At 37.4% G+C, this 26,414-nt stretch overlaps 2 protein-coding genes across 3 annotated transcripts in view; both read right to left on the bottom strand.

The window, feature by feature from the left end:
• Positions 1 to 74: 74 nt before the first annotated feature.
• On the bottom strand, positions 75 to 19,736 carry phtf1 (putative homeodomain transcription factor 1). Its single transcript, XM_042509164.2, has 17 exons — positions 19,336 to 19,736; positions 18,135 to 18,260; positions 15,821 to 15,877; positions 15,653 to 15,722; positions 15,275 to 15,433; positions 13,295 to 13,475; positions 12,935 to 13,055; positions 10,000 to 10,197; positions 9,605 to 9,850; positions 7,865 to 7,993; positions 6,126 to 6,395; positions 3,675 to 3,806; positions 3,467 to 3,553; positions 3,084 to 3,239; positions 2,821 to 2,916; positions 1,658 to 1,783; positions 75 to 830 (listed from the first exon to the last, which is right to left on the bottom strand). Exons 2-17 carry the CDS (start codon positions 18,168 to 18,170, stop codon positions 810 to 812), a joined length of 2,085 nt encoding a protein of 694 aa, XP_042365098.1. The 5' UTR covers positions 18,171 to 18,260; positions 19,336 to 19,736; the 3' UTR covers positions 75 to 809.
• Positions 19,737 to 20,170: 434 nt separating this feature from the next.
• ora1 (olfactory receptor class A related 1) overlaps positions 20,171 to 26,414 on the bottom strand; it is a 261,847-nt gene continuing 255,603 nt past the window's right edge. For both annotated transcript variants that reach the window (XM_042509176.2, XM_088069134.1), the window contains exon 8: positions 20,171 to 22,063. In XM_042509176.2, coding sequence (XP_042365110.1) covers positions 21,111 to 22,052 — 942 coding nt within the window. In that variant the 5' untranslated portion in view covers positions 22,053 to 22,063 and the 3' untranslated portion in view covers positions 20,171 to 21,110. The remainder of the gene's footprint in view (positions 22,064 to 26,414) is intronic.

The raw sequence follows: 26,414 nt of genomic DNA, 5'->3' as shown, positions 1-26,414 counted from the left end.
CCGAGATCCAAAAAAAAAAAAAAACCAAAAACACACAGTGCAGAGGATTATGTGCAGGAGAGGCATTGCAAATCTGTGGATGAAACACATTTATTCACCTCTATCAAACATACTCCTTGAACTATACAAACGTTGCATAGTTATTTCATTCAACGATGGTCCTCGACACAAGAGATACTGGTCATGACTTTACAGGTACCATTACAAGTTTGTGCTAAAACAGATCCCCAAATAAATAAAGCCCACGTACAATCATGTTGTTTCCTCTTTAAATAGTACAAAAGGTCGAAGTTCACTTCTATGAAAATTTAATTAAGCTGGCAGCCCATTTTTGATTTACCGGCCTCAGATAGCGCAGAGCTTGTTTTACAGTTAGTTGTGCTAATATAGAGTAAGGCTTAAACTATCTACATTATCGTCCGCATGTACACTTCACATTGTCTCCACACACCTGCACATTCGGAAATCTGGATGCCACAGAAGCCTGAAATGATCATAGACCTCAAACTCACCGCTATATTTAACCACACTGAGGGACATTCAAGGGTCAAAGGTTAGGCACTGGGTTAGTGACATGGTGCATGGACACCAGCTGTAATGGTGTGTGAGCGATTGTCAGAGCATCTCAGGCTTGTGAGCGCCTGATGAAACTCTTTAAAGACAGAGGTTTCAGCTGGAAGGCACAGACAATATGATTATACAGTCAGTAGGTTTGCACTTTTTCTTGTGATGAGACGCTGTTGTGTGCAGCAGACAGGAGGAGTTTCTGGTCTCCAGTGTCTGACCGTTAGTGGTTTGCTGTTTTCACATTAAGGCTTGATTTTCCACAGCTGGAAATGAAGCAGAAGAGATGGAACGTCATTAGAGAAAAACACAGACTCATTATGACAGGTCAGAGTGCAGCGTCACCCACAGTGAAGCTTCTCTCCTTCAGGGTTCCAATGCATTTTTAGGGACAAAACTTTTCAAAACTTTTGCATCACTTTTCAAGGACCTAGTGTAACCTTTTTTTTTTAACTCGTCTCACTTGCCAGGCATTTTGCAAATATATCAGATTAAAATTTTATTAAAACATTTTTTTCAGATAGTCCCTGTGTACAAAAAAAACACTGGATCCTACATTTCCCATGATGCAAGTGATGGGTAAAATCTTTGTGGTCTCCAAGTCAAACTCAAATTTGAGAAAGCTCCCTCTGAAGCCAAAGAAGACATTACACAACCTGTTTTCACAGGCTGAATACTGTTTTATGTGATGAGTAAACTGAACTTCACTGAGTTAAGTTGCCCTTCTGTCTATTTAGCTCCGTCTCTTTTAACATTTGGGAAAAAGACTCTCGCTCGTTGTACATTTTCTTGTTTTTCTTTCTCAGCTCTGATCATTACTCATCCATTTGTGAGTTTATACACATATGTTAGTGCCTCCACATGTCCCTTAAAAAAGTGCTCTTTTTTGTTTGTTTTGTTTTTACCTTTTTTCGTTTTTGATATATATCTTTGTGTTTGTATTTTTTCTTTTTAAAATATTAATTTCCATTGGTGCATTATTTTCAAATGCACAAATGGAAATCTGATATTATTTTTTAACTTTGTAATTGCACTATAATTAATAAAAAACAAAACACTGCAAAAAAACAAAAGAAGAAAGAAATACTCTCACTCTGATGTTGAAGCCCAGCAGGTCGCTGACCACAGCAGACACAGCGGACAGGATGACCACTCTGGTGATGTTGTAGATCAGAGGGTTCACTGTCAGACCCAGCAGCCTGAACGGAGTATCCAGCTCCTGGAGGAGAAGAGAGGAAACACAGTGTCATTTCAGACTTGACAACATGATTAAAAGCCAGAATTTATTTGGGACGTTATTTGGGACATCTTGAGGCAATCCTCAGCGACATACAGAGGGTGATATATTTGTCAACTTTTGGATAGTGCCTGCAGACATATATTTTTCCTCTTACCTGTAGAGCTATTTATCAGTCTAGATTGTTTTGGTGCGAGTTCCCGAGCTGTAGAGATGTCTGCCTTCTTACCAATACAATAGAACTAGATCACACTCTGCTTATGGTGCTCAAAGCGCCAAAAACATACATTTAATAACTCAACAGCATTATCTCTTTCCAGAAATCATGACCTGGTTACTCAAGAAAATTCACAGACCTTGTTGCGAGCAGTTTCATGTAAGAACAATTTTCTCTCTACCAAACTACACCTGCTAATCAAATCAATGTGCAGAAAGAAGCGAGCATCACTGAGCTAGCAAACATGCAGCTCAGCTGAGGAGGATTAATGTTCACATCTTGTGCTTTCACGAGCATGAGCCTCTCGTTCATGAGCAAATGCACACTTCTTTCTGCGCGGTGATTCAGTTAATGGGTGTCGTCCGGAAGAAAGAAACTAATTCCTAAATGAAACAAACTGCTCTTGAGTAACTGGGTCATGTTTGCTGGAAAGAGACATTGCTGTTGAGTTTTTCAAATCTTTTTCTTGAGCACCACAAGATTTTATTTCGGGGTAAAAAGTCCCTTTAAATGTGCTCATTAAATGCTGTGTGCATTTATAATACCCAGTCAAGTATAAAGTGTGGTTTTAAAACACAGTATTCTATTAATTTAAAACTTAGTTAAGGATCTGGTGAATACATGATTGTAAAATACTGCCTTTATCACAATTGGACATGATTAAAATGCATGTATTTACAATATTTGACCATGCTGGTAGAGTACTGTATATTCCAAAGCAAAATAATTCAGATAGAGCCACTCACTATAGTAAATGAGACAAGTTATTACTGAAAAAACAAAGAAGCTAATGTTCATGTACCTTCATCAGTTTTGTAGCTAGTTTCAAAACGTTGTTCACTATATTGAGTTCTTCTTTTTTGTTGGGCTTTTTCTCCATCTTGAGATACAAATTGATCTGCAACAAAGAACAGATTAACATTCAGCTAATTACACAATAAAGTAATTTATTCAAACCTGCATTATATGTTACCAACACTCAATCAGCTGATGGTGTTGCCCAAAGCGCTGAAGCTACTGAAAAATAACCTGCAGCTCTGTGTGTGTTTTGCAGACATGGTTTACCTGTTCAGTGAGCAGCACTGAGGAGTTGCTGTATTTGCAGTTGGTCTCTGAGCCCAGCGTGGCGAGCCGTAACAGAAAGAGGACGAGGGAGGAGGCCCACACCATCAGCTCCCAGTTTGTCAGAGACTCCAGGAATGTCTGGTGGCTGTGCAGAAGCTGAGAAACAAAAACAACAGTGTTTATGCCCGCAGCACTCTGCACTTTGTTGTAAAAAAAAACCAGAGGATTTCTCTGTATCAAGCACATCTTATAAAGCTTAATCTTCACTCAGGTAATATGATTAGATGGTTGCATGTTTCGCCTTCCTGTTATTTCATCTCTATGCAGGACTCCCACTATTTGAACTACGTTATTAAATTTGGTCGGGCGGAGATGTGACTGACCTGGGCACAGATGATGAATGAAATGGAAAGCGCCAAGAGGAAGATAGTGGAGACGATGACGTCAACGGAGCGCTGCGGCCCTCGTCTCTGCAACGAAGGAGCAAACCAGTGGCACAATGTTACAAACAAAGACAAGTCCATGGCAACTGTCTGTGGTTAAACAATGTAGAGTAATAAAAGAACAGAGATAAAGCTGGAGGATACAAACCCTGAGAAAAGAGCGTAGTGAGAGCCACATCTTTATGTTCTGGACTTTCTTCAGCCTGAAATGAGGGATCTCTGATTTCTTGGCCTTGCGAGCTGAAGTGAGGTGGCTGAAGTACTTGGCAAATAAGAGTCTCTGTTGGGGAAATATAGACGTTCACCATCAGAGATGCAAAAAACGCAGTATGTCGCATGTTGGACTCTTGAAGAGCAGAGGGACAGTGGGCTCAGGAGGAGGAGCGGGGGATTTAAATGGAACCAAAGCTGGAAATTAACTTTTTTTTGTCAACCTGCCACCATGGCTTTCAAAGATCTACCAAGCCATTCAATAAAATACCACTGTTTTTTGGCTGGTAAGTGGAGAAAATCAAGCAGTTGTTTATTTGTATGATTTTGTTTATTTGCAGACTGCAGGCTTTATTGCAGAAATTATATCGAGGTTTAAATTAAATGATTTTATTTAAGGTATTAATTTGCTGACGTACCTGACATGATTTATGTTATTCAAGAATTTGTTGGCCGATTAACTAACATGATTTGTTTTTCTTTTTCTCTGAGGTTTTCAACCTAACACTCGTACTTCGTCATTTCATGAAATAGAGCTGAAATGAGCGGAGTCGTCCTGCATCCTCTGTGGTTATCTTCGCCGGGTCGAGTTCAGGCAGCCAATGAGGCTGAAACCCGACTATTATTTAATGATATCTTGCAAAACAGCATTTTTTTCCATGAATTTACAATGTTGGCAATAGAGAAATCACATAGGCTGAACAGTACAACAATCTGACTAAATATTACCTGCAATTATATATAATTCTTCATTAAAATATAAAGTTGTCAATAAAATTTTCTTAAGAAACTATCTCATAGTAGATGAGTGAACCTATATTACTTTACATTACTTTAATGACATTACTGGCACCCAACCATGGATGTATTTTCTTGATCAAATGCATTTTTTTTCCGTTATTCAGACAAATGAAACAACACTTAAAGCTGCAAACGCAGAGGGCAAGTCAAAGAGGGCATGATGAACGACTAAAGAAACGTCTCCCTCGAGTTCAGGTGTCAGGTGAGTGACTCTGTTTTAATGCTTCCAAACTGCCACAAGAGGGAAGACCAGCTAACATAAATGAATAAATGTACTGATGAGTGTGGATGAGCTAAGTACTATACAGATGAATTTTAGCACAATGCATCTAAAATAAACCCAACCTAATGTCAGCTGTAATAATACTCTGTTTTTACTCACTCTGTTTACTGTTTGCACTGTAATAATGGCACAGACAACTATCAGACAACTACTTCTGATACTGAAGAAAACATACAAATGCGGTGATTATGGGGCTGTAAGTGTCTACACATAGGGTTTTTATGGAGTTTGGCAAAAGAGCCTTTATGTATGCAGCTCCATATATGTGAAATCTTCTGCAGAAGGACGTAAAGCTGCACTCGCTGGTTCCTTCCACTTTAAAGCGTCGTTTGTATGTCATCTTCTACATGTCAACATGGTCTTTTAATGGCCTTGTTTTTATGGTTTACTTTTAGCATTTATTACTATATTTTAGTCCTTCCTTGTGGCAACTTCATTTTGTGTTTTTTCTGTGTGGTTTTTCTTGGAGTTGTATATTTTGATTTTGTATTTTTGTTCCATGTTGTCTGTCTGTAACTTTTGATGCTGCCTGTCTTGGCCAGGACACTTAATATCAAGAGGTTTTTCTGGTTAAATAAAGGTTAAATTAAAATAAAAACATTTTAAATAAGAGCCGAAGTTATAAGGGGTGCATTTTTTTCTACAATTTCCAAGAAGATTCATGAAGTTTATATAAAATATTGAAAACCTGAAACGGTGTAAATCAAGCTGAATCTAACAGAATATATTATGTCTGTGAATTCAGATTTAACCAAGTTATGACTCTGACATGACGGATGCGATTTTTGATGCAAAGGTTCAATGGGTTAAAATTTTAGTGCTGTAAACGTACAGCAGTATCACGATGGGAGAGCAAAAACTCATCGTTTACTGTTGCTGCTACTTGGGGGACGGCTGTGGCTCAGAGGTCGAGCGGGTCGTCCTCTGAAAAAATTGTTCCCAATGCTGTGTCATCGGCATGTTGGTGCGTATGAACGGTTACTGACAGCAGGTGGCACCGTGTACGGTTGCCTTGGTCACCAGTGAGTGAATGTGAGTGTGAATGGGTGAATGTGACATGTAGTAAAAAAGCGCTTTGAGTGGTTGGAAGACTAAAAAAGCGTTATACATTTACTTTACTACACATGGTAGAGGGACTGCATTTATGTAGTACTCAAAGCCAGCATTCACCCACTTACACACACGTTCATAAACTGGTGGCAGAAGCTACCAGGCAAGGTGCCAGCTGCTGGAAGCATGGTGCAAAGAGATAACTGGAAATAAAGAGCAAGAGAAAGCTTCAAACAATACAGAGTCAGCGCTCACCTGTTTGTACGTTCTCTCTGCCACACACATCATGAAGAAGAACAGTCCAGTGAGGCAGACTCTTTGAACCGTTGTGATGAAGAAAAAGGCGTAGGCCTGGGCATCACGCTGACCCATCGCCATTTCTACCAGCTCTGCCGGGGACAGAGAGCCGAGGCTCGACCGGTCCAGATGCTGAGCCAAGCGGAAGGCAAAGGGAAGCAGCGCCAGGGTGGCGGTCATCAGCCCGCCAAGCACAAGGTAACCCATCCCCTGCTCTACCAACTTCACCTGCGAGCACGACACACCGGAGAAGAAGACGGGACATCTTTTGATGTTACATTTTTATGCTGATAAAAGGATAAATACCGGTGAAGAATATTATTCGTAGCCTGTAAGAAATCGTACGTGTGTGTTTTGATCCAATACCCTTGTCCACCATTTTTTTATTTTGGTTTTATTTATTTAATTACCCCCCCTCCCTTTTTTCCTTTCCCCCCACCTATTTATTTGTTCATTTTATTGTATTTTATACATATATTTATCTTTTAAATTCATTTCTTTGTTTAATTATGTATTTATTTATTTATTTATTTTCTCTTTTTACATGATTGAAAAGTCTTTGTGTTCGTTTGGTTGCGTATTTTGGTTTTGTACATTCACATAAACCAATAACAAAGAGAATTATGAAAACATAAAAGTTAACAGTAATTCAGACATCATGACTGTGTGAAATGATTGCAGCCTGTGTTTATTTTTCTAATGTCTACAGGTGATTATGGTTGTCTAACAGCTTACTGTTTAACAGAGTAAGAATATCACATTTTGGTGTCTCCATAATTATGCAAAATGTTAATTCAAATTTTTATCGAGCACACTTCTAATACGCTTTTTAAATTATTTTCATTTACTGGTACAGGATTCCTACAGTATAAGGAAAATTCAATTTAATACTTTTTAAGACTTTTTTTAATGCCACTCAAGATTAAATTTAAGACCAATTTAAAAATAACCTCAATTGGAAAAAAAATTGCCCAAACATTTATTGTAACATAAAATATTACACTTTTGGTCCAGTGAAAAAGTCAGATCTGGTTAGAATTAGGAAATACCTTAAATTCATAAGAGATTTTCAGAACTGATGTTGTGTGTCTCACTCTGTATGTGGGATTATTCCACTGCTTTAATTTCCATCATGAAGAGTCTATGAAGAGGAATTCAGTAAATATTCAGTCAAATTCAGTAAAAAAAAAAAAGTTACCAATTATTTGGTGATTTTACAATGTAACGTAAGAAAAAAAAGCAATTTGTAACACCCTACTACCAATGTCTTTGCATTTTTAAGACTTTTGAAAGACTGATTTAAGACATTTTAATACCAATTAAGGCCTTATTTTTAGATAAATGAATTCAATGCCTTTTAAGACTTTTTAAGGATCTGCAGGAATCTTAAACCTGGAAGCTCTCAGGAAGTGACGCAGTAATTACAGCCTTGTGCGTCTGAAAAGAAGTTTACTATTTATCCACAGTGAAGTCAAAAAAGTATACTGATAATACACATATTGGGTATGTACACTGCACAGTTAGTGATTTCGGATCCAGTGATGGTATGTGAACACACTGGACTTTAATTTAAGGCACACAGTCCAGTTGTTTGACTTTAAACTCTTGTATTATGCTGCACAAGTTGTTTTACTGTCTTTAATTCCAAGTAATCTCTACCCACAGAATTAAAACAACATAAAGAGGATAATGCGTACCCGTGTGAGGATGATCCCACTGATCTCCAGTACAGACATGTCTGCTTTCTTACACTCGCCCTGCTCCCATATTATGGCACTGACACGGTCCTTGGATGGGTGACACGCCTGCAGCCACGACAGCTGGTTCTGAAATCAAACACAACAAATAACATCCAGTTTAGCTGGTTGTTTTCAGTGTGGAGTTTTACAACAGGCTAAACTGAGAAAGCAGGAGAGGATTATGGGAACATCACAGTCTACATAAAGTCCAGCACAGCATTGAGACTAAGTAGAGCAGCAAATAATTTTGTATTTAACATTTAAAGATCACCGATAAAATTAATTAATTAAGTAATAATTAAGTGCAAAAAAAGTTTAAGAATGGGAGGAACTTTTACTTTGTAAAACTTCAGTGAGCTTTTTGTATTAATTCATTTTTTAATTTAAATTTTCATTTGACTTTATAAAAAAATATGTTGCTGGGAACTTGCTGTATATGAAGTTTCAGTTTTGATTAAACATTTGTTAAAGGCATTTAAACAGTTTCTTGTTGGAGTTTGTTAAATTCCAAATTCTAACTATTAACAGTAAGATTTTCATCTTTATTGTAAATGCATATCCATTCCAAAAATCGGTTATTGGTCTCATTAACTACTAATAATCGATATCGGTATCAGCCCTAAAAAAACAATATTGGTTGACCCCTAATTTAAAAAAGTAACTTTTGTTTTTTTTTTTTTTATCATCGACCCATTTTCCAGCAATGAGTAACAGCCCTGCAGCCAGCAGCACCAAAACAGACCGCAGCGTAACCATTCCTGGCATTTGTGCACCGTCACTAAAGGCTACATAAACCTAAAAGTGTTTGTTTTTGCGACTGAGAGGCTCAGATGGTGGTATATGTGTCTGAGAATATAACAGAAAGGACACCTACAGAGAAATCATTTTTGTTTAACCAGAAACAGCCTCGAAATTACAATCATCAAACCAACCAGGCTCCATTTAAAAAAACAGTAATTTAAGTGTATATAGAGCGAGCATATTTTCACATCTAACTGGGTGAACTGAGGTTTTCTTTTAATCAAACTAGACGTGGTAATTGTTGGAACAGTGGAAAGATGAACCAACACAAGGTTTGTGAGTTTTAATTTGTTTCTCTTTACTTTGAATGAGGTGTGTTTTTAGATGATAAAATTACTGTTAATTAAATGAAGTCTGGTGGGTTTGGCAATAGCAAATTCTGAGCTGCTTCTGGTTAAATAAAAAAGGGTCTTACGCTTTAACGAAAAGGTCTATCTCTGTAGGGTTAATTTCTTTAATGTTGTCGGACACAACAAGCTGAGACTGTCAGTGGTAAAAACAAGCAGTTTCACTGGATGTAAAGTAACAAATTACAATGCCCTAAGAGATTACATTGCAGCCTGTTTTGCTGCTGCCGTCTGCAGCGCTCTCTTTCAAGAACGGTTCTTCTCATTAGTCACTTAGACAAAAAAAAAATATCAAAACAGGGTCAAGGATGAAAATTAATTAAGTTTTCCTTTAACTTATAATAATAACAATTATTATTGTTATTGTTAATACTATTATAGATTTTATTTGTAATGCACTTCACATTTGAAACAAATCTCAAAATGCTACAGTATAAAAGCATTAGCATAATAAAAAAACAAATATATTAAAACAACCAAAATAATGTTGACTCAGGAAATGTTTTAAGCCAAACCAGTCAAAGAAGAGCGTTTAGGACTGTATTCTTACTCCGGTGATTCCCTGCTGCAGGCTCTCATCATCACTGCTCAGAGTGGTGGTTTGTGGGAGCGTCATGCCAGTGTTGTACCTCCCGTTCGCCTCACTGTCGCTGCTCCCCGTGGAGGCGGAGTCAGGCCCCTGGAGAAGCTCCTCCCACAGCGTATCATCAGTGTCAGAGGCGGGACGAGAGCCCACACTTGGCCTGAGGCGCTCCACCTCTCGAGGTTTCGCCTTGATGGAAGCGGCGCTCCCTTCCTGTTTTTTTAGAATATAAATCAAATCATGTTGAATTGTGCTCAAACTTTAACATGTGTGCTACATCAGGTACATCAGGAAGACACAACTTACACAAAATACACGTCCAACTCCAGTTTCATAACGCGCAGATTAACAGTGAGGTTTACCTGAGGTCTTAATGTTGGTTTGGGGTTAGACTTTAGGCTTCTCTTCCTAACAGAAGACCCTGGTGCAGATGTCGTCCATGTTGGAGCAGGGTGTCTCTCTTGATGAGGTGTTGGAAGGGTTACTTCCACTGGTTGTACGCCCTCCTCTTCCTCACTGGAGAGCTCATCAGATGCCCCAAAACCTGACTTTCTTTTGGTCTGTGAGAGAATATCCAGACACACATTCATCTTAAAAATGTATTTAAAACTTAAGATTATACTATCATGGTGTAATATAAAGCAGCCTTTTTAAATGACATTTGTTTTTTAAACCTACTCATGTTTGACGAATTAAAAAACACAAATAATTCTTAAATTAAAGCAATAAGTTAGATATTATAACTTAAAATGTATTTTCTCAAAAGATGAAAAACATTTTAAATTTTCATGTGATGAAAAAAAATTAAAATAAATACACATTACTCACTAAAGGTCTATTCAAACAGGACTAGTTTTACCAGGGGACGTCAAAGTTATTTGTAATTGTGGAGGACAGCTGTTATCTTTGTCCCTTGTGAATCTGCTAGTCTGTAATTTGTGAGGTAAAAATTTCACCCCAAATAACTTTTGCCAAACACAGAAGTCATGTGATAATGTAAGTCTATCGCAAATGGGCATCCCTGTGATTTGTGGTCATATTGAGGTTTTTAGTTTTCTCTGCGCCTCTTTTCTGCGTCTCTCCGGCATGAGAATTATGGAGGTTGTGCTGTTAATTATAAATGAAAGTTTTAACTGTGTTTTGAGTGCAGAAAAAAACACCTAACTACAAAGCCTGAAGATCCATTCCCAAAAAGAGCTAGCTGATGACGTGTGACGGCATGTGGCAGAGATGGCTGTTTGTTGGGCCCACAGTTAAAAAAATTAAGAAAATAGGATGTTAACAGTATACATCACCAGTCGCGGTGCAGTGTAGTTTTTCTGTGTTGTGTAGAGTAACGTTAAAATTGACTGTAAATGTGAATAAAGACCTCGTTCGTCATGTTCAAATGTCGTTCATTAAACACAGACATGTGGAGGGTAATTTCTGAATCACATTAGGTCTCCTGGTAATACTAGCCCCTCGCGAATAAGACTTAAGACAGTAAAGCTGGACTTATAGGCTATTCACAAGTATTAGCTCGGGACCTCATGTGAAATTACCCCTCACATGTCTGTGCTTCGTCTGGCACATTTGCAGAAGATAAGTAAAGTCTGTACATATTTTAAACTTGATTTTAAATCATTTTAAATGATCTCTTCATCTCTTGTCTGCACATGCTATTTTTAATTATTATTATTTAAACATTAAATCATTTAGTAATTAATTTTAATCTTTATATTTTATCTCTTTACTCTTTTATTGTAGATCTGTATCCTTTATGTTTTAACATTTTAATGCTCTGTAAAGCAATCTGAATTATTGTGTTGTATGAAATGTGCTTTTCAAATAAAGCTGCCTTGCCCATTTTACTCAGATTTACTGACATTATTCCCTCCCGATATGATGCGCACAGTCAATTGTTACTGCACTCTACACAATGCAGAAACTCTTCACAGCGACCTTTTTTTCCCCTCCTTTTTAATTTGGGTGAACAAACAGCACTGGTTCTGCCACACAGCATCACATCATCCATCTCACCATATTTTGAGTTTTCGCTCTTCTGATTAATTTGAGCTATTTGGTTCACCACGCTGTGTAGTGAGATGAGCCTCCTGCACCAAACAGGCTGTCAAAACTTTCATTTATAATTGCCAACACAGCCTCGGTAATTCCTGACCAGGAAAGAGGCAGAAATGAGGCACGGAGAAAACAAACAAACAAAAAAAGATCTCAAATCACAGAGATACTCATTTGCATTGGACAACCACTATTACATGACCTCTGTGATTGACAAAATATGGCTGGTTATCTGCAGTGGAATTTTGTACTTGACAAATTATGAATACGGCAGATTCACACAGATTAAGATCACAGACGACCTCAGTTATTACTAATTACGCAGTATCCCCTGGTAATACTAGTCCCACATGCACAGGGCTTTAATTACACTTAAATGTATGTGCAGGTAAATCAAAAAGCCAATGAATGTACAATTTGGAGTGAAATTAAAAACCTTCAGGCAAAAGCAGCTTTGAACACAATCCTGTTTGACAGGAAATTAACAGTAAAACACCATCTGATACTAATGAACGCCAATACAATAGCCCGAGAGCAAATAAAACATTAATGGAGGTTCTGTTATATATTATAAGCTCTTTTCAGAGTCGAGCAGGGTCATCGATCGCATCAAAGATACGGGTGTTCATATTTATCTTTTGTAATTCAGGTTAGAATCAATCTGCATTTTTATGTAAATTGAGACAGCATGCAGATCAGTTAAACATCTTTTATTTAGCCAGAGGCCAAATAATGCTAGACTAAGAGTTTAACCCTCTGAAACCCGGAACAACATTAGTTTTCTTGCGCTTTCACATGTATTTAAACATTTGAAACTTGAGCAAATTGGTGTGACGTCTTTTGAAAACATGGCGAAAAAGAAAATGAGCAACTTGACAAGAGATGTCCCGTAAATTGTATTAGGATTTTTTTTAAAAAGAGAAAGAAAGAAAATTATAAGATTTTTCTAAAGAAAAAGAAAAGAAAAAATGTCCAGAAAACAGATTATATACAATTTTATCTCTATATTTTAATTTTTTCCCCCTTTTTTTTTGTTCCTTTTTTGCTGAATTTCAGTTCTTCTTCCCATGTTTTTCAAAGAAATCAAGCCTTTCCTTAGATTTCAATGGGGTAATTTTTAATTACTTTTCCAATATAGCCCACCTGTATTTATTGACTGTTTTTTTTTCTTTTAACTGCTGACATACTGCAAGTTAGGCCCATCATATAACCGGCTGAGAGCGAGATGAGTGACTGTACCCTCCTCTCTTCGTTCCTGTATAATCGCTGGCTTTCTTCAAACTGCCAGGGCCCCTGCTGCTCCGTGTCTGCGCTGTCATTCTTTTCTTCTGATTTTTTCAGGCCTCTGCCCTTCCTCGGCCTGAAGGAGACAGAATAACAATAACAGTAAAAGACGACAGATTGCAGATACAGCACGCATTACAAAAATGAGCTCAACCCACAGAGGAGTGGGAGAATTATTGGGAGCATCAGAGAGGCTTTAGTGAACAGAATAACATCAGGTTGATTAAAAGTCTGATGGTCTATTTTTGTGCCAAGAGGTGAGAGTGTGTTTGTAAAGGCAGATGAGCGTGCAGTGCCTAACAATGAGAAAGCCACCTCCGTCTGCGAGCAGGGCTGGTGGTGCAGCTGGCAGCTGGACTGCCCGAGGGCCACCGGCTGGACTCGGTCGACACAATCTGGCAGTGCACGGTACCCAGCAGCAGCATCAGACACATGGGCCCAAACACCTCGCTGGCACTCGCTCCGGGGACCTCCAAGTACAGCACCACCGCTGCCACTGAGGGGAGCAAAACATTTGGCAACAGCAAACAAAACGGTCTCTTAGGGGAGCCATTATAACTGAATTCATGCTTACTAATGAGGTCTTCCTGTGCTGCTCAGGTGTGATGGGGTAACATGTTTATTGTTGCACATAACTGAATGCAAACTGTGGGAAAAGGAGACAATGAATTGAGTGCATATCAAAAAACAGGCACTGTATTTATTTCCTGTAACTATTTCAAACCTGGAGCGACACCACTTTTCTTGTATATAAATCTGTGAACCCTAAAGAAATTGAAATTTCTTTCAAAAATATGGGGAAAAGGGCAATGAACAACTTGGTAAGAAATGTTTCATAAATTCCAAGAAATTAGTAGATTTAAAAAAAATAATTTTGAAAAGAGGGAAAATGTCTAGGTAAAAAGAAGGTAGAGAAAAACTATGTTTGCAACTATAATAATTTTATTATACATTTTAAATACTTTTTAAACGTCATTTTTTCTATTCTTTTTGTTTTTATTTGTTTGTTTGTTTGCTACCCTTTTTTAAAAACAAAATTCCAACTAATTTTCTTGTACTTTTTACTAATGCATCGCTTAGTTTTGGGTCATTTCTTCTCTAACTGCTCATCAAGCCAGTTTTCTCAGGTGTCAGAGGGTTAATTACTGAGTGCTTGTTTCCATGGCTTAGCAAAGACCAAAATCCCAAAAACATGTAGCAGCAGCCTCAAGTATTTTCACTGCAGCCACATTTAAAGTGAAAAACAACACACACTCAAAACGTCCCTGTTGCAATAAAAGTCTTTTAAGCGGGAGCCACAGTGAGTGCGTTTAAATGAACATGAATAAACTGTTTCATGAGTTTATCTCGGTTAGGATCAGATGCAGAAAATGGTGTTTACATTCTCAAACACATAAACAAGACACTCCAGAAATCAGATCATAGAAATGGTTATTCATGTGTTTTTCACTTTAGTTTAAGTTCATTTTAAAACCATTACTCTGTGTACGTGTCATGTTTGTAAATTAATTCTAGTTTGGCTTTATATATTCTCTAATAGAGGAGGCTCGTGAAGACATTACTATTTGTCTTCAAACCTCTTAAAGTGATATCTGTGATATCTTCAGTAAAAGATAAGAATGAGCAGAACTGAAATCTTTTGTAAACATAAAAAGTGATAAAGTATGATGGTGTGTATACTGTTACTTGAATCCTAGCTTTTGTCAGTATGTAAATGTTTGAATTAATTGTCAAGTTCACAACCACACGGTGCACTGAAATTACAGGGACAGTTCATCTAAAAATCAAAAGCACATATTTTTCCTCTTACTCGTAATGCTGATTATCAGTAGATAGTTTTGGTGTGAGGTGTCAAGTGTTCAAGAGTGATATCGGCTGTAGAGATGTCGGCCTTCTCCTGAATATAACAGAACAAGATGTCACTCGGCTCACCAAAACAGACAAAAAACATTTGAAAAACTAAAAAGCAACGTTTCTTTTCAGCAATCATAACTTGGCAAATCAAGATAATCCACAGACGATGTTGTGAGCAGCCTGGTCATGATTTCTGAAAAGAGAAATTGCTGTTGAGTTTTCCAAATTTATTTTTTTGGAGCTTCGAGCACTGCACGCCGAGTGCCATTTAGTTCCATAATATTGATGAGGAGGCAGATATCTCTACAGCCGATATCTCCGACACTCTGCAACTCACACAAAACAATCTAAACTGATCAATGGCATTAAAGGTAAGAGGAAAATGAGTATTTTTGATTTTTGGATGAGCTGCCCCTTTAAAATTTGAAACAGTGAGCTAACCTTGCATGAAGTACAGCACGAGGATACATGAGGAGATGGACTTGGAGGTCACCTGGATCCACCACTGGAAGAAGAACGGGAACAGCAGCACTCTGACCAGACCTTTCCGAGTCAGAGCGGTCCACGGACTCTCTGGTTTGGCTTTGCTGAATGTTGATCCTGAGGGGAGGAAGGAGAAAGTCGCTTAAACAGTTAAAAATACGACTTCATCTCTCGACAATCCCAAAAATCTTGTTTAGTTGCTGTTTTTTATTTGACTATCATTGGGCAAAAATGTATTTGTTAGTGTGAACAGTAGCTGTTTATATCCAGATGTTGTTAATGTATCTGTGATCAAACTAACTAACAGACAGAGAACTTCTCTTCAAAGGTCCTCACCTCTTACTAAGTCCACATCGATGAGGTCCGGTTTGATGTGACCCGTCTTCCTCGGTTTGCTGTCCAAACCCTAAAAGAATCGCAAGTGGTATTTTTTTGATTCGGTTGAGAAGCACAAGATGAATAAATAAATATTTATTTATTTACAAAGATTTGAAGGAGGCTTACATTTAGATCCGCCTGCTCCAGAGATTTCTCCCAGACTTGTTGATCGTAGGCCCCGATCTGAAGCAACAACAGAACTTATTATTTTCTTCAATTAAAAACCAAAAGGGTTATTTACATGCCAAATCCTGTCATACATATATTTACTGTACAAAGGTTTTGCCCAGTTGAGATCACTGATGGCAAGAACAGAGCTGATCTGAGTGTCTTCATACACACACTGACGTGTATGGCTGTACAAACTACATCAAATAATTTAGGCAAATAAAATGAATGCATTTAAAAATCAGTATGATTTTTTTTTTGTCAGGCAATTACAGAAAGCAAATAAAGAGCTTGATAAGTATCACAATAATGAATATGACACAAACATTTCAAAATAGATCTACAAAAAACATGTAAATAAAATCTAAAAAAGGTAAAAGACGGGACTCTATTGTATATTAATCCAAGTTCATCAGCAGAAAACTCTCTTTCTTCTGAGCTCCAGCCTTTTAAACATGTCACCACAAGCCTTAAGCCTGGCGTCAGATCTTATTGACACTTTATGCAAATCAGCAGCGCTCATAAGATGAGTTCAAAAATTACAGGGATGCACACTTTTGTGCCGCTGGCAGCTTTGAGACTTGGCAAACTCAGCTTTTACATGTTTCAGCATATGGTAACCTGTTGAAGAAGTCACACCTGTTTTTTTTAAAAACATTGTTCAGTCATATAAAACCAGGAAATAAAACAGGATTTAGAGACAGTGTCTCTGTCAGATAAATAAATCCCAGTACTGAACTGGTGTGTGGTGGTTTTCTCTGAGATCATTTACATTTATTGATCAAAAAATTGCCATTTAAGATTAAAAAAAACATGCCCTCTGTCAGTATCTTTTATACATACATTTATATACTTTTGTTGTAACAACAGAGGCGTAGGAATGACAAACAGATTGGAGGTGAGGAACAAGTAACAACATAAAGAATATTTAAACATAGAGACTGACTGCAGATGTGCACGGAGAAGATGCTGTGATTGTTGCAGGGACGCAGCTGCGTGGAGTTATTTTGGGCATAAAAGTATCTGAGTCATTAATGATATCTGAGGCTGCAATAACCACAAAAACAAACAAAAGGATGTATGGTAGAAAGAGAGAGATATAAAAAAGGAAACGGTTAAAGATGAGTGGATAAATGAGTAAAATAAATATGTAGAAGTGTTTGTGTCTGCGTGTGTGAGTGTGTTTCCAGTGTTTTTTCTGCCTCTAAAGAGTGTATGTTTGGAATAGATGTGTGCAGTGGCGTCAACTTCGGTTCAACGCTGGTAAAATTATGACATCATCATGCTATTAGTGCATTTGTTTCGGTCTAATGGTGTGTTACCGCTTAAAAAATGCCTATATGTAGTTGAATCAATCAACTGGAAAATTAGCCTTCTTGTATGTAAATCGTGTCTTATTTAATGAAAATATGTAAACCCGGTGTAACCCGACGTGCCTGTACCACCTTAACCTAAAGCTGGCACACACAGCCAAATCCCAAAAAATAGTGTTCACAGCAGATTAAATTAAACTTTAATATAATTTATTATTTCTCCTCAGACTAGGGGTCGACCGATATTGGTTTTTCACATCCGATATTTATACCAACTAGCATGAGACCAATAACCAATATTTAGAAGCGATACGCATTTTCAATAAAAATGAAAATCTTTCTGTCAGTATTTAGTATTTTATATATTATATATTAACTTTGTTAAATGCCTTTTGCAAATATTTAATCAAAACTGAAACTTTCAACATCATATACAAGTTCCCAGCAACTTTTTTTTTATAATGTTAAGTGAAAATTTAAATTAAAAAAGAATAAATTAAAATAGTTCCCTGAGGTTTTACAAAGTGAAACTTCCTCCCATACTGACATTTTCTTATATTGGCACTTTTTATTAATTGATTTTCAGCGATCCAATCACTAAAAAAAAACTCCTATACAGATAATCCGCAAAATGCCGAATATCAACCCCAATAATCGGCCGCGCCAATTATCTGTCACTATAAGCTTAGAGACTGCACTGATTTTTTTTTATTTTTTTTTAAAGGGAAATTGCAACAAATATGAGTTAAAACTGAAATTTTCGTTAGATAAAGACATCTTGTGAATTTCGGAAATTATTTCATCCATCCATCTGTATGTCCCCCCAAATTTCACACACATATACACAACACAAATGTAGAGTTGTTTCTGTAAATAAACAAGATTTAAAAAAACTGACTTAAAAAAAAATTGCACTTTTAAAACAGATCTTTAAAAACAAACAAAAAACACTGTCTTACCTTCTCTTGATACCAGGCTATTCTGGCCATAGTCATCTGATGCTGGAACCAGTGAAGTCACAGTCAGGTCATTTCACAAAGAGTGCAGGAAACACAGAGGACTGGGCACAAATCCAGATTTGTTCACTGCACAAAAAAGGGACACAAACACATTGAACCTGACATGAAAGCAGTGCTGGAATGTAGCGGAGTACATTTACACAAGTACTAAACTACAATTTTTACATACATACCATTTTTTGCTTTTACTCTAAGACATGTAGAAATATTGTACTTTTCACTTTAATATATTTATTTGACAACATTAGTTACTAGTAACTTTACAGATTCAGATTATTAGTACAAAATATAAACAACTAAATATGTATTATTATAGAGTAAACTACTCTGCAGTATATAAAGCTGTTGAAATTCAACTCATCTGTACCAACTGCATGATTAGACAAGAATACATTACTTATTATAATCCAGTAGTGATATTACATACACACACACACACACACATATAGAGAGATATAGATAAATAAATAAAACAAGTAAATTGTGGTTTGTTAGTCGTTCAGATGTCAGCATAGAGAATTATAGAAACTAGAATTAAGTACCATCAAAAGTATGTAAAAATATAAAATATAACATAATAATACAGCAATAAAAAACTAGCAATGGTATGGGAATATTTAAAAAACAAAAAATATATGTATAAAATGCTGAGTATGTAAAATGTATTTCTTTTAAAAAACATCAAACATGAAAGAGGAAGTTTTTTAGTTTGTTTGTTTTTTTAACAACTAATTTATGGTGAAGGCAGGGTCATGCATTTCCCCCAAGTCACTCAAAGGAGGGAGGCTCAAAGTAAAATATTTGTAGTTTCGGGGAGAGTAAAAAAAACAAACACATACCACATCCGTCTCCTCTGATAAATCATGAACAGCCCCCTGTTTTGCACTGCAGTATTGCTAATTTTACCCAAGTAAAATATCGGACTACTTATTCCACCACTGAATGAAATCAGCACAACAAAACAACGATATTTAACAGAGTAAACTAAATATGAATTCAGCTGTAAACAGAGTTACTCTGACGGTGTAATAGTTGGTTTTGTTATGAAGCAGACATTTGTTTACGGTAAACTAAATCGTTGTCAATAAGAAAACGTTGGCTAACAATAGCTGCCCGTTAGCAAGACGTTAGGGAAACCTACCTGAAATCAAACAGTACGGGTTTATGAGCCACAAACTGGAGGAAAGCTTTAATAATCATCACAAACTGGTCGTGAAATACTTTGTTGTCATCAGTTTCAGGAGCGCAGCGGCGTCTTGTTGTCAAACGGAGCTAACTGCTAGCCACGCGCTTTACCTTAACTGGTACTTTTCAACGCGATAAATGACCCGTAAATGCTGCATTTCTAAACTGCTGTCTTCGTACACGTACGTCTGTCTACCGATACCTTTATTTCAGGTGTGCTGCACTTTACTAACTTCACTTTTTGTTTAGCATTTGGCTCAGTCTTCCGCTTCCCTTTTCCGGGGTTTGTTGTGCTTTTGTGGAAGTTTTTCTCCCTCCGCAGAGTCTTACAGGCGAAATTTGCGCTCACTCAAACTGCACCATTAATCTTGTAAGATTGACAGATAACAAACCGCTACACTTAAAGCGAAAGTGACATCAACATTTTGTGCTCTCTATGGTAACATAACATTTGATTGATCATGCTTGTCGCGAACCAGTCGAGTACAGGTGCTGCCTAGGAAGTCATTATACGGGAAAAATAATCCCATGTGCAAAAGTTGTTGCGAACCTTTAAACCAATAAGGGAGCAGCAAGGCTGGAAAATAGATAATAATAATAATAATAATAATAATAATAATAATAATAATAATAATAATAATAATAATAATAATAATAATAATAATAATAATAATAATTACATTTAAAATATTTTAGTTATTGCATATTCTCACCTCCTCGACTTATATTTGTTCCTAAAGACAAAAATGACCTCCTCAAGCAGAAATTTTCAATTTAAAAGCCATTGCCATACTGCCAGAAATATACTTTTCTGGATAAATTCTAAATGTCATACTTTTTAATTGATGTTTATGACCTTAATATATACACATTCCTATATTTTTACTTGGCCTACTTAACATATGGCGAGTAATCGACACATTTTGTTAATTTTTAAATATTACACATACTAGTTTAAACATTGTAACATAATGCACATATTTTAACATACTCCTTATTTTCATATTTCTTATTTCTACTGTCGTATAATTCTATGCTATACATCAGGGAGACTGAAATGTGTCACAACCTCCCTTTAGGATCAATAAAGTTTTTCTGATTCAGTCCAATTTAAGGATTTTGAATAAAAAATAAAAACCTTAACCAGACTTTGCAAATGAACCATGTCAAATGTAAGTGAATCTGTACAAAACGAAACCTCTAAAAAAAATTTTGAGGACATGACCTTGACATCGTAAATATTGGCTAAGGCACTGCTTAGATTGTGCTTGTACAATCCCAAACCCAAAGATAATCAGTTTTAGATCAGATAAGACCAAGAAAAGCAACAAATCATCACAATTAAGATGCTGGAACGAGGAGATGTTTGGCATAATTGCCGGAAAATTACATAAATGAGCAATCGGCTCTAAATATTGATGCAGATTAATTTACTGGACTAATTCACAAATTGTTTCAGCTCTAATGAGGATGATGTGGTTATTTTGTTGTCAAACAATATGACCACACACCACATGACAGGCACAGACACCCATTTATGATTTTGATGGAAATACACACTCAAGAGAAAACCTTATGTCACTATTGTGTGACATATTCACGTCTCGTACTACTTTCTAAAGGGTCCATAGTTTCACTAAATGATGTGTGCAGCAGTGTCGAAAATGTTCAGGTCTAAAAGAACAACTCGGCTGTCTTGTTAGTCAGCAGCCTGTCAAGATAGAGAAAGCGTCATTTGTCACCCGACTCCTGAGTGTCCACTGACGGCTGGTCTTGCTCGGCTGCACACACGATCTTGGCCTTGACCTTCTTGTTGGAGGAGATGATGAAGTACGGGCTGAGAGAGGCGTAGCAGGAGGAGAAGAACACCCTCATGTCAGCCACCACCGGCGACACCTTTGCCACCGTCAGCATGTAGATCCAGATCACGTTATCGATCCCAAAGAAGACCACGTACAGAACCACCAAGGTCACCACTGTTTTGGCCGCCCTGGTCTCTGCCCCGCCACCTTGAGAGCGACGGATCCCTCTCACCTGGCGGCTGTGGCGGTGGAGAAGCAGCAGGATGTAGCCACTTGACCCCAACATCAGGGCCACAAAGGCAAAATCCCTCCCAGAGACGGCCACACCATTAATCACATAGGACAGACTGTCTCTGAAGTCCACATGGCAGAAACCAAGGTTGAGGGTAAAAGCAGGGATGGTGCCGTTTCGTGGAGCCATGGAGAAGAACGGGGCTGCGATGCATACGGCCATGTTGAGGAGCCACAGTCCTGCAAAGGTGGGGAGCACCAGGGAGGGGAGGGCAAGCTTTAAAGTGGCAACACGGGGTCCAGCGGGGGCGATGGTCACCGCCTGGAACACACTGAGCATGCAGGTGATGCAGACGGACAAAGCCCGGCCAATGCGGTAGGCATAGATCACAACCTTACAGCCGGGGTCATTCAGCAGGTCCCGCAACCCAAACACAGTCATGGTCTGGGGGACGCAGCGGGTCAGGAGCAGCAGCAGGTTGGCGAAGGCCAGGTGGCACAGGATCATGTCCACAGGAAGAAGCTTGGGCTCGGTGAAAATAATGTGGGCGTACGCCAGCAGCACCACAGTGTTCCCCAAGATGCCCATACCTGTCTGCAAGAGGAAGGAGACCCCTTTGATGGTGACACACAGATCCATGACACCAAGGCCTGCAGTTGACGTGATATGAAAAGCAGAAAGGGAATCAAATTTGTTATGCACTGCAGACAAGAAACATCCACCGAGTTAAAAAGAAAGTAAAGTAAGAAAGTAAAAAAACCCATAAAAAATTATAGAAATTCTGCAACATCATTTTAAATATGTAATCATAATTATAAATATCGTTTTACCCAAGCCCCCACCCCCCTAAGAATATAAAAAAAATTGCAATTTGGCTTGATTTCTTTTAAAATATGGGAAGGCAGTAATAAGCAATGAAAGCAAGAAATACAAGAACATTCGCTGACAATTAGATAACACAGAAAAGATAAAAAAAAAGAAATTAAAAAACCCAATTAAAAATGTATAGAAAGTCTGCAACACAATTTTAAAAATGATAATTATATTATTTTACCATAGCATTTTTCTTTTTTTTCCTATCTTTTTTTTTTTGAAATCACTTCTAAATCTACTATTTTCTAGTATTTCCTGGAACATTTTTTATTAGTTGCACATTGCCTTTTCTCCAATATCTTCACAAGAAATCAAACCAAATTCCTCAAGGTTCAAAGGTTCAAATACTTGTGAAAAGTGTCTGAAAGCAGCACAAGAAAAGTGATGTTCCAGGTTTCAAAGGGTTAGGTGAAAATCACGCTCACCTGAATTTGCCGATGACAAGTAAAGCCTGATGTGCATAAAGTGTTTAATTAATATCCTCTGTTATTGCAATTTATGGTCTTCAATGTCCCTTGAGGTCTTTGGCCAGCGTCGCAGTGTTCAGCCCAGTTTGGCAAATTAAAGCAACAAACTAAATCTGACTCAGGTGATCTCAGAGGGCAAAGCGCTGTGAAGGGAATAAAGTACCACTGAAGAATACACACATTTTTTAAACGCTGAATTATATCAAGACTAAGGTGCCTACATGAACGCTGAAACTGTTTATGCTGTAATCATCCACCTGTTCATACCTAACATGCTTCTAATGAAAGTAACGGAGGAACAAAACTCATAGTCCTCATTCTGTGTATTGTAAAGTTTATCTAACGTTAACATCGCCCTGGTTCCCCTGAGAAAAAGCCTATGGGATTCTTCCATTGGATTTTCAGTTATTCCAGAAAAAGAGCTCTGTGGTAAACAAATGTTTATGATATTTATTTGTTTTTCTCAGCATGACAATCTTAACAAATAAACACAACATTCAGGATTTTTGAAACCTAAAACCTAAATGCCCAGAAGTGAAAAGCTAAAGCTATAAATGAATAACACTACACCCACAAAAAGGCTGTAAAGCCGTGTTCAGCGGTTCGGGATGATGGCATTTTGTAGTCTCATTTAGTCACTTGTTAGTGGCCGTCTTTTTGAAGACAAATACAAGCTTTTAAGTTCACGTGGGGTATGTACTGATGTATTTTATGTCATAGAACAAAACCTAAAGGTCTCTTAGATTTGTGTTGACGACAGACCTTATTTAAGGCTTCTAACCAAAAACCCATTGACTTTAAGACAAGGGAACCAGAGGAGCTGAAATGCCAAAGATGTGTGGTTAAGACAAGCTGAGGAGACATTCACTTTTTTCTACAACAAAAACTATCTAAGTAAATAACCCACTTGTGAACTCTAAAGCTTTTATTTGTCGTAGAAAAGGCACTTGCTAATAAGGGGCTAAATGAAACTACAGAACGATATCACACCGAAGACAGCTTCACAGACTCGTTGTGGTGGTGAAGTTATGTGACAGTAGTGTAGTTTATTTATAGCCTAAGCTTCACTTCCAACAGTTGCAGAAGGCTTCAAAAATCATTAAAACTGTGTTCATCTGTAAAGATTTTCTTGCTGAACATCACATGTAAGCATCATAAACATTTGTTTACCACAGAACTTATTTTCTGCAATGATCCAAAATCCAGTGGAAAAATCCCATAGGCTTTTTGATGAGGGAACTGGCTAACTTAACGTCGGCTAACAGGAAATTGTCATCCCTGGAGCCCACTATTCTATTCTACATCAAAATGACGCTGGCATGAGACATTTGAAAGACGGTGGATTTTAGTAACAGCATAACTTTAAAGTCATCTGTCATCAGTATCCCACAATCCCACAAGTCAATGTTAACAATAGACGTCCTAACTTTTGGTCTTCCGACATCACAACGTCAACTGTCTAAAAATGTGTGTGGCCAGGTGGGAAGTTATTTTTTAGTATTTTTCAGTGCAAAATTCTTTGTTCTTGCAAGGTTGTGTTTCCACGCTGTATTGCAACAGAGGGATAGTAACTCATATAGGGAATGTATTATAGAAAAGACTAATTTGGGAAGATTTCCACTTAATTTCAGATAAACTTGTGAATAAATTTTTATGCAAAACAAAAACAGTGGATTTTGTCCCCTCACTTTCCATACAGTGGTGTGTTACGAATCATGTCCAAATCAACTCAGCATTCCAGATTAGTTGTTGACGTTAGTGTTTGGAAATTGTTCATCATCACTGAAGTAGGTAATTGAGCTGCCTCGGGTCATACAAATAACATATGTGAATTCTAAACTTCAGTGGTATTTTCATGCACTTAACTTCCACGTCAGTTTTCAGCCTCTATAGACAGAAAGCCTGCACGTCAGTCAAATATTTTAATGCCATTTCCCCGTGGAGTTAAAAAATAGAGTTAAACAACCCCAGCAGAGACAACAGTGAGTGGTTATTGTTGATGCAAAAGCAGCCTGATGATGCCTTGAATGAGCCATCAAGAGGCTTTTACATGCACAGCTGGTGCTTCAGTTTGTGCTCTTTTCCTCCTTCATGTCCTGGGAGCGTGTTAAAAGACACAGAGGAGCAAGACAATTAGCCATATAACAATGCATGTCTGCACTAATTGGGGGCGCAGGGACAAGGAGCCATTATTCATTTATGTTCTTAACTCTCATCACTGACATATGTTACAACAGAAGTTTGTTATCCGTGTCAAGGTATTCCAGCACGTTCTCCATAAATATTATAAGTGTTCTGGTCAATTCTTTATTTCTGTTTTCTCCAAATTCAGACTGGATCTGTGTGCTGAAACAGTGTTATTTGAGAAACTTGTTTTCCCCCGCGAGCATCATAGCGTGTTATTTCCCCGTGTGTGTGTTTTTTTTTAACATGTTTACATGTTCAGAGAGCTAATTAAAACGGCAAGTTCAAGCATGTCCTTCTCAGGGGAATCAAACATGTACAGTACGCTGCATTGCAAGTTCAAAAATCTGGGCTTCTTTTTTTTTAATTCCTGACATGAGATTTGATTTCATTGTTTGTGACTGATGTAAATTGTTTTTTCCCCATTCCACTAATTTAATTTTAATTTAACATGAGCTCATTCCATAACAATAATATCCTTTGAGGCAAAGTTTACATTTATATAGTTTCATGCTACAATTTATGTAAGACATCATATTGTGCTTCTGATTAAGTGATGCCTTTATGAATAAGATAAAATCAGTCCATGATTACAAGTAGTGCAAGACATAATATAATAAAAGACTGCATAATATGAGCTACACTAAGGAGAATTCAACATTTTCACACTTTTGATATGAAGGTTTAAGATTATTAGCAAAATCCTGTATAATACATAATTCACTTGCTGACTGTCAGCGTTCACAAATGTATTCTCGTGCATGCTTTATTATCTAAAATCAGGTCACTTCTTAAGTATTTAAGTCAGTTGTTTACAAGTTTGTTTAGAGATATGTGTACACTTTTTAACCTTTTGCACCTTTAAGACTGCTGGTGAGGGCAACAGCTTTGGTTGGTGAAGAGGGAATATTTAGTGCACCCCTCACTGTGCCAGTTAATCTGTCCCACAGCAAAACTGTGGTTTAAGAGGCTTTTGGCTTAGCAGTCTCCTGTCTGATATTGAAGGGCCTCAGACTCTTTATTTACGTTTTTAGGGAAGGGGAGCAAAATGGACCTTCAACGACCTTCCACCGTATTTCTCTTTATCTTGTATGTCTTTTCTAGTGTCAATCTAACATACAAGTAAAATCTACAGAGACCATTCATCAGTTTAGGTACCTGTCTGCAGTTTTCTCTCTGTTTTTGCTATTCACATCACATGTTTTATTGTTTTTACTGTATTTTTTATCTGTCTTAAAGTCTGTGTGTGACCTGTGTTTCACTTGTCTGCAAGACAAGTTTCCCTTCAAGGACAATACAGTTAAATTGAAAGTTTTATGTAGCACAGTGGTGGAGGACGAAGATGAAGCTTCTACTAAAAGTGGCAGTTTTACACTGTAAAAATACTCCATGACAAGGGAAAAATAAAAATTACTTTACAAATTATATCACTGGACTCTTGTAAGGATGAGTTAGTATCATTTTATCTCTTCAGTTG

This window comes from Plectropomus leopardus, chromosome 2 (assembly GCF_026936395.1).
Source record: "Plectropomus leopardus strain MGB_pleo_1.0 chromosome 2, ASM2693639v1, whole genome shotgun sequence".
Taxonomy (NCBI): Eukaryota; Metazoa; Chordata; class Actinopteri; order Perciformes; family Serranidae; genus Plectropomus; species Plectropomus leopardus.
This window is presented reverse-complemented; position numbering and strand designations above follow the sequence as displayed.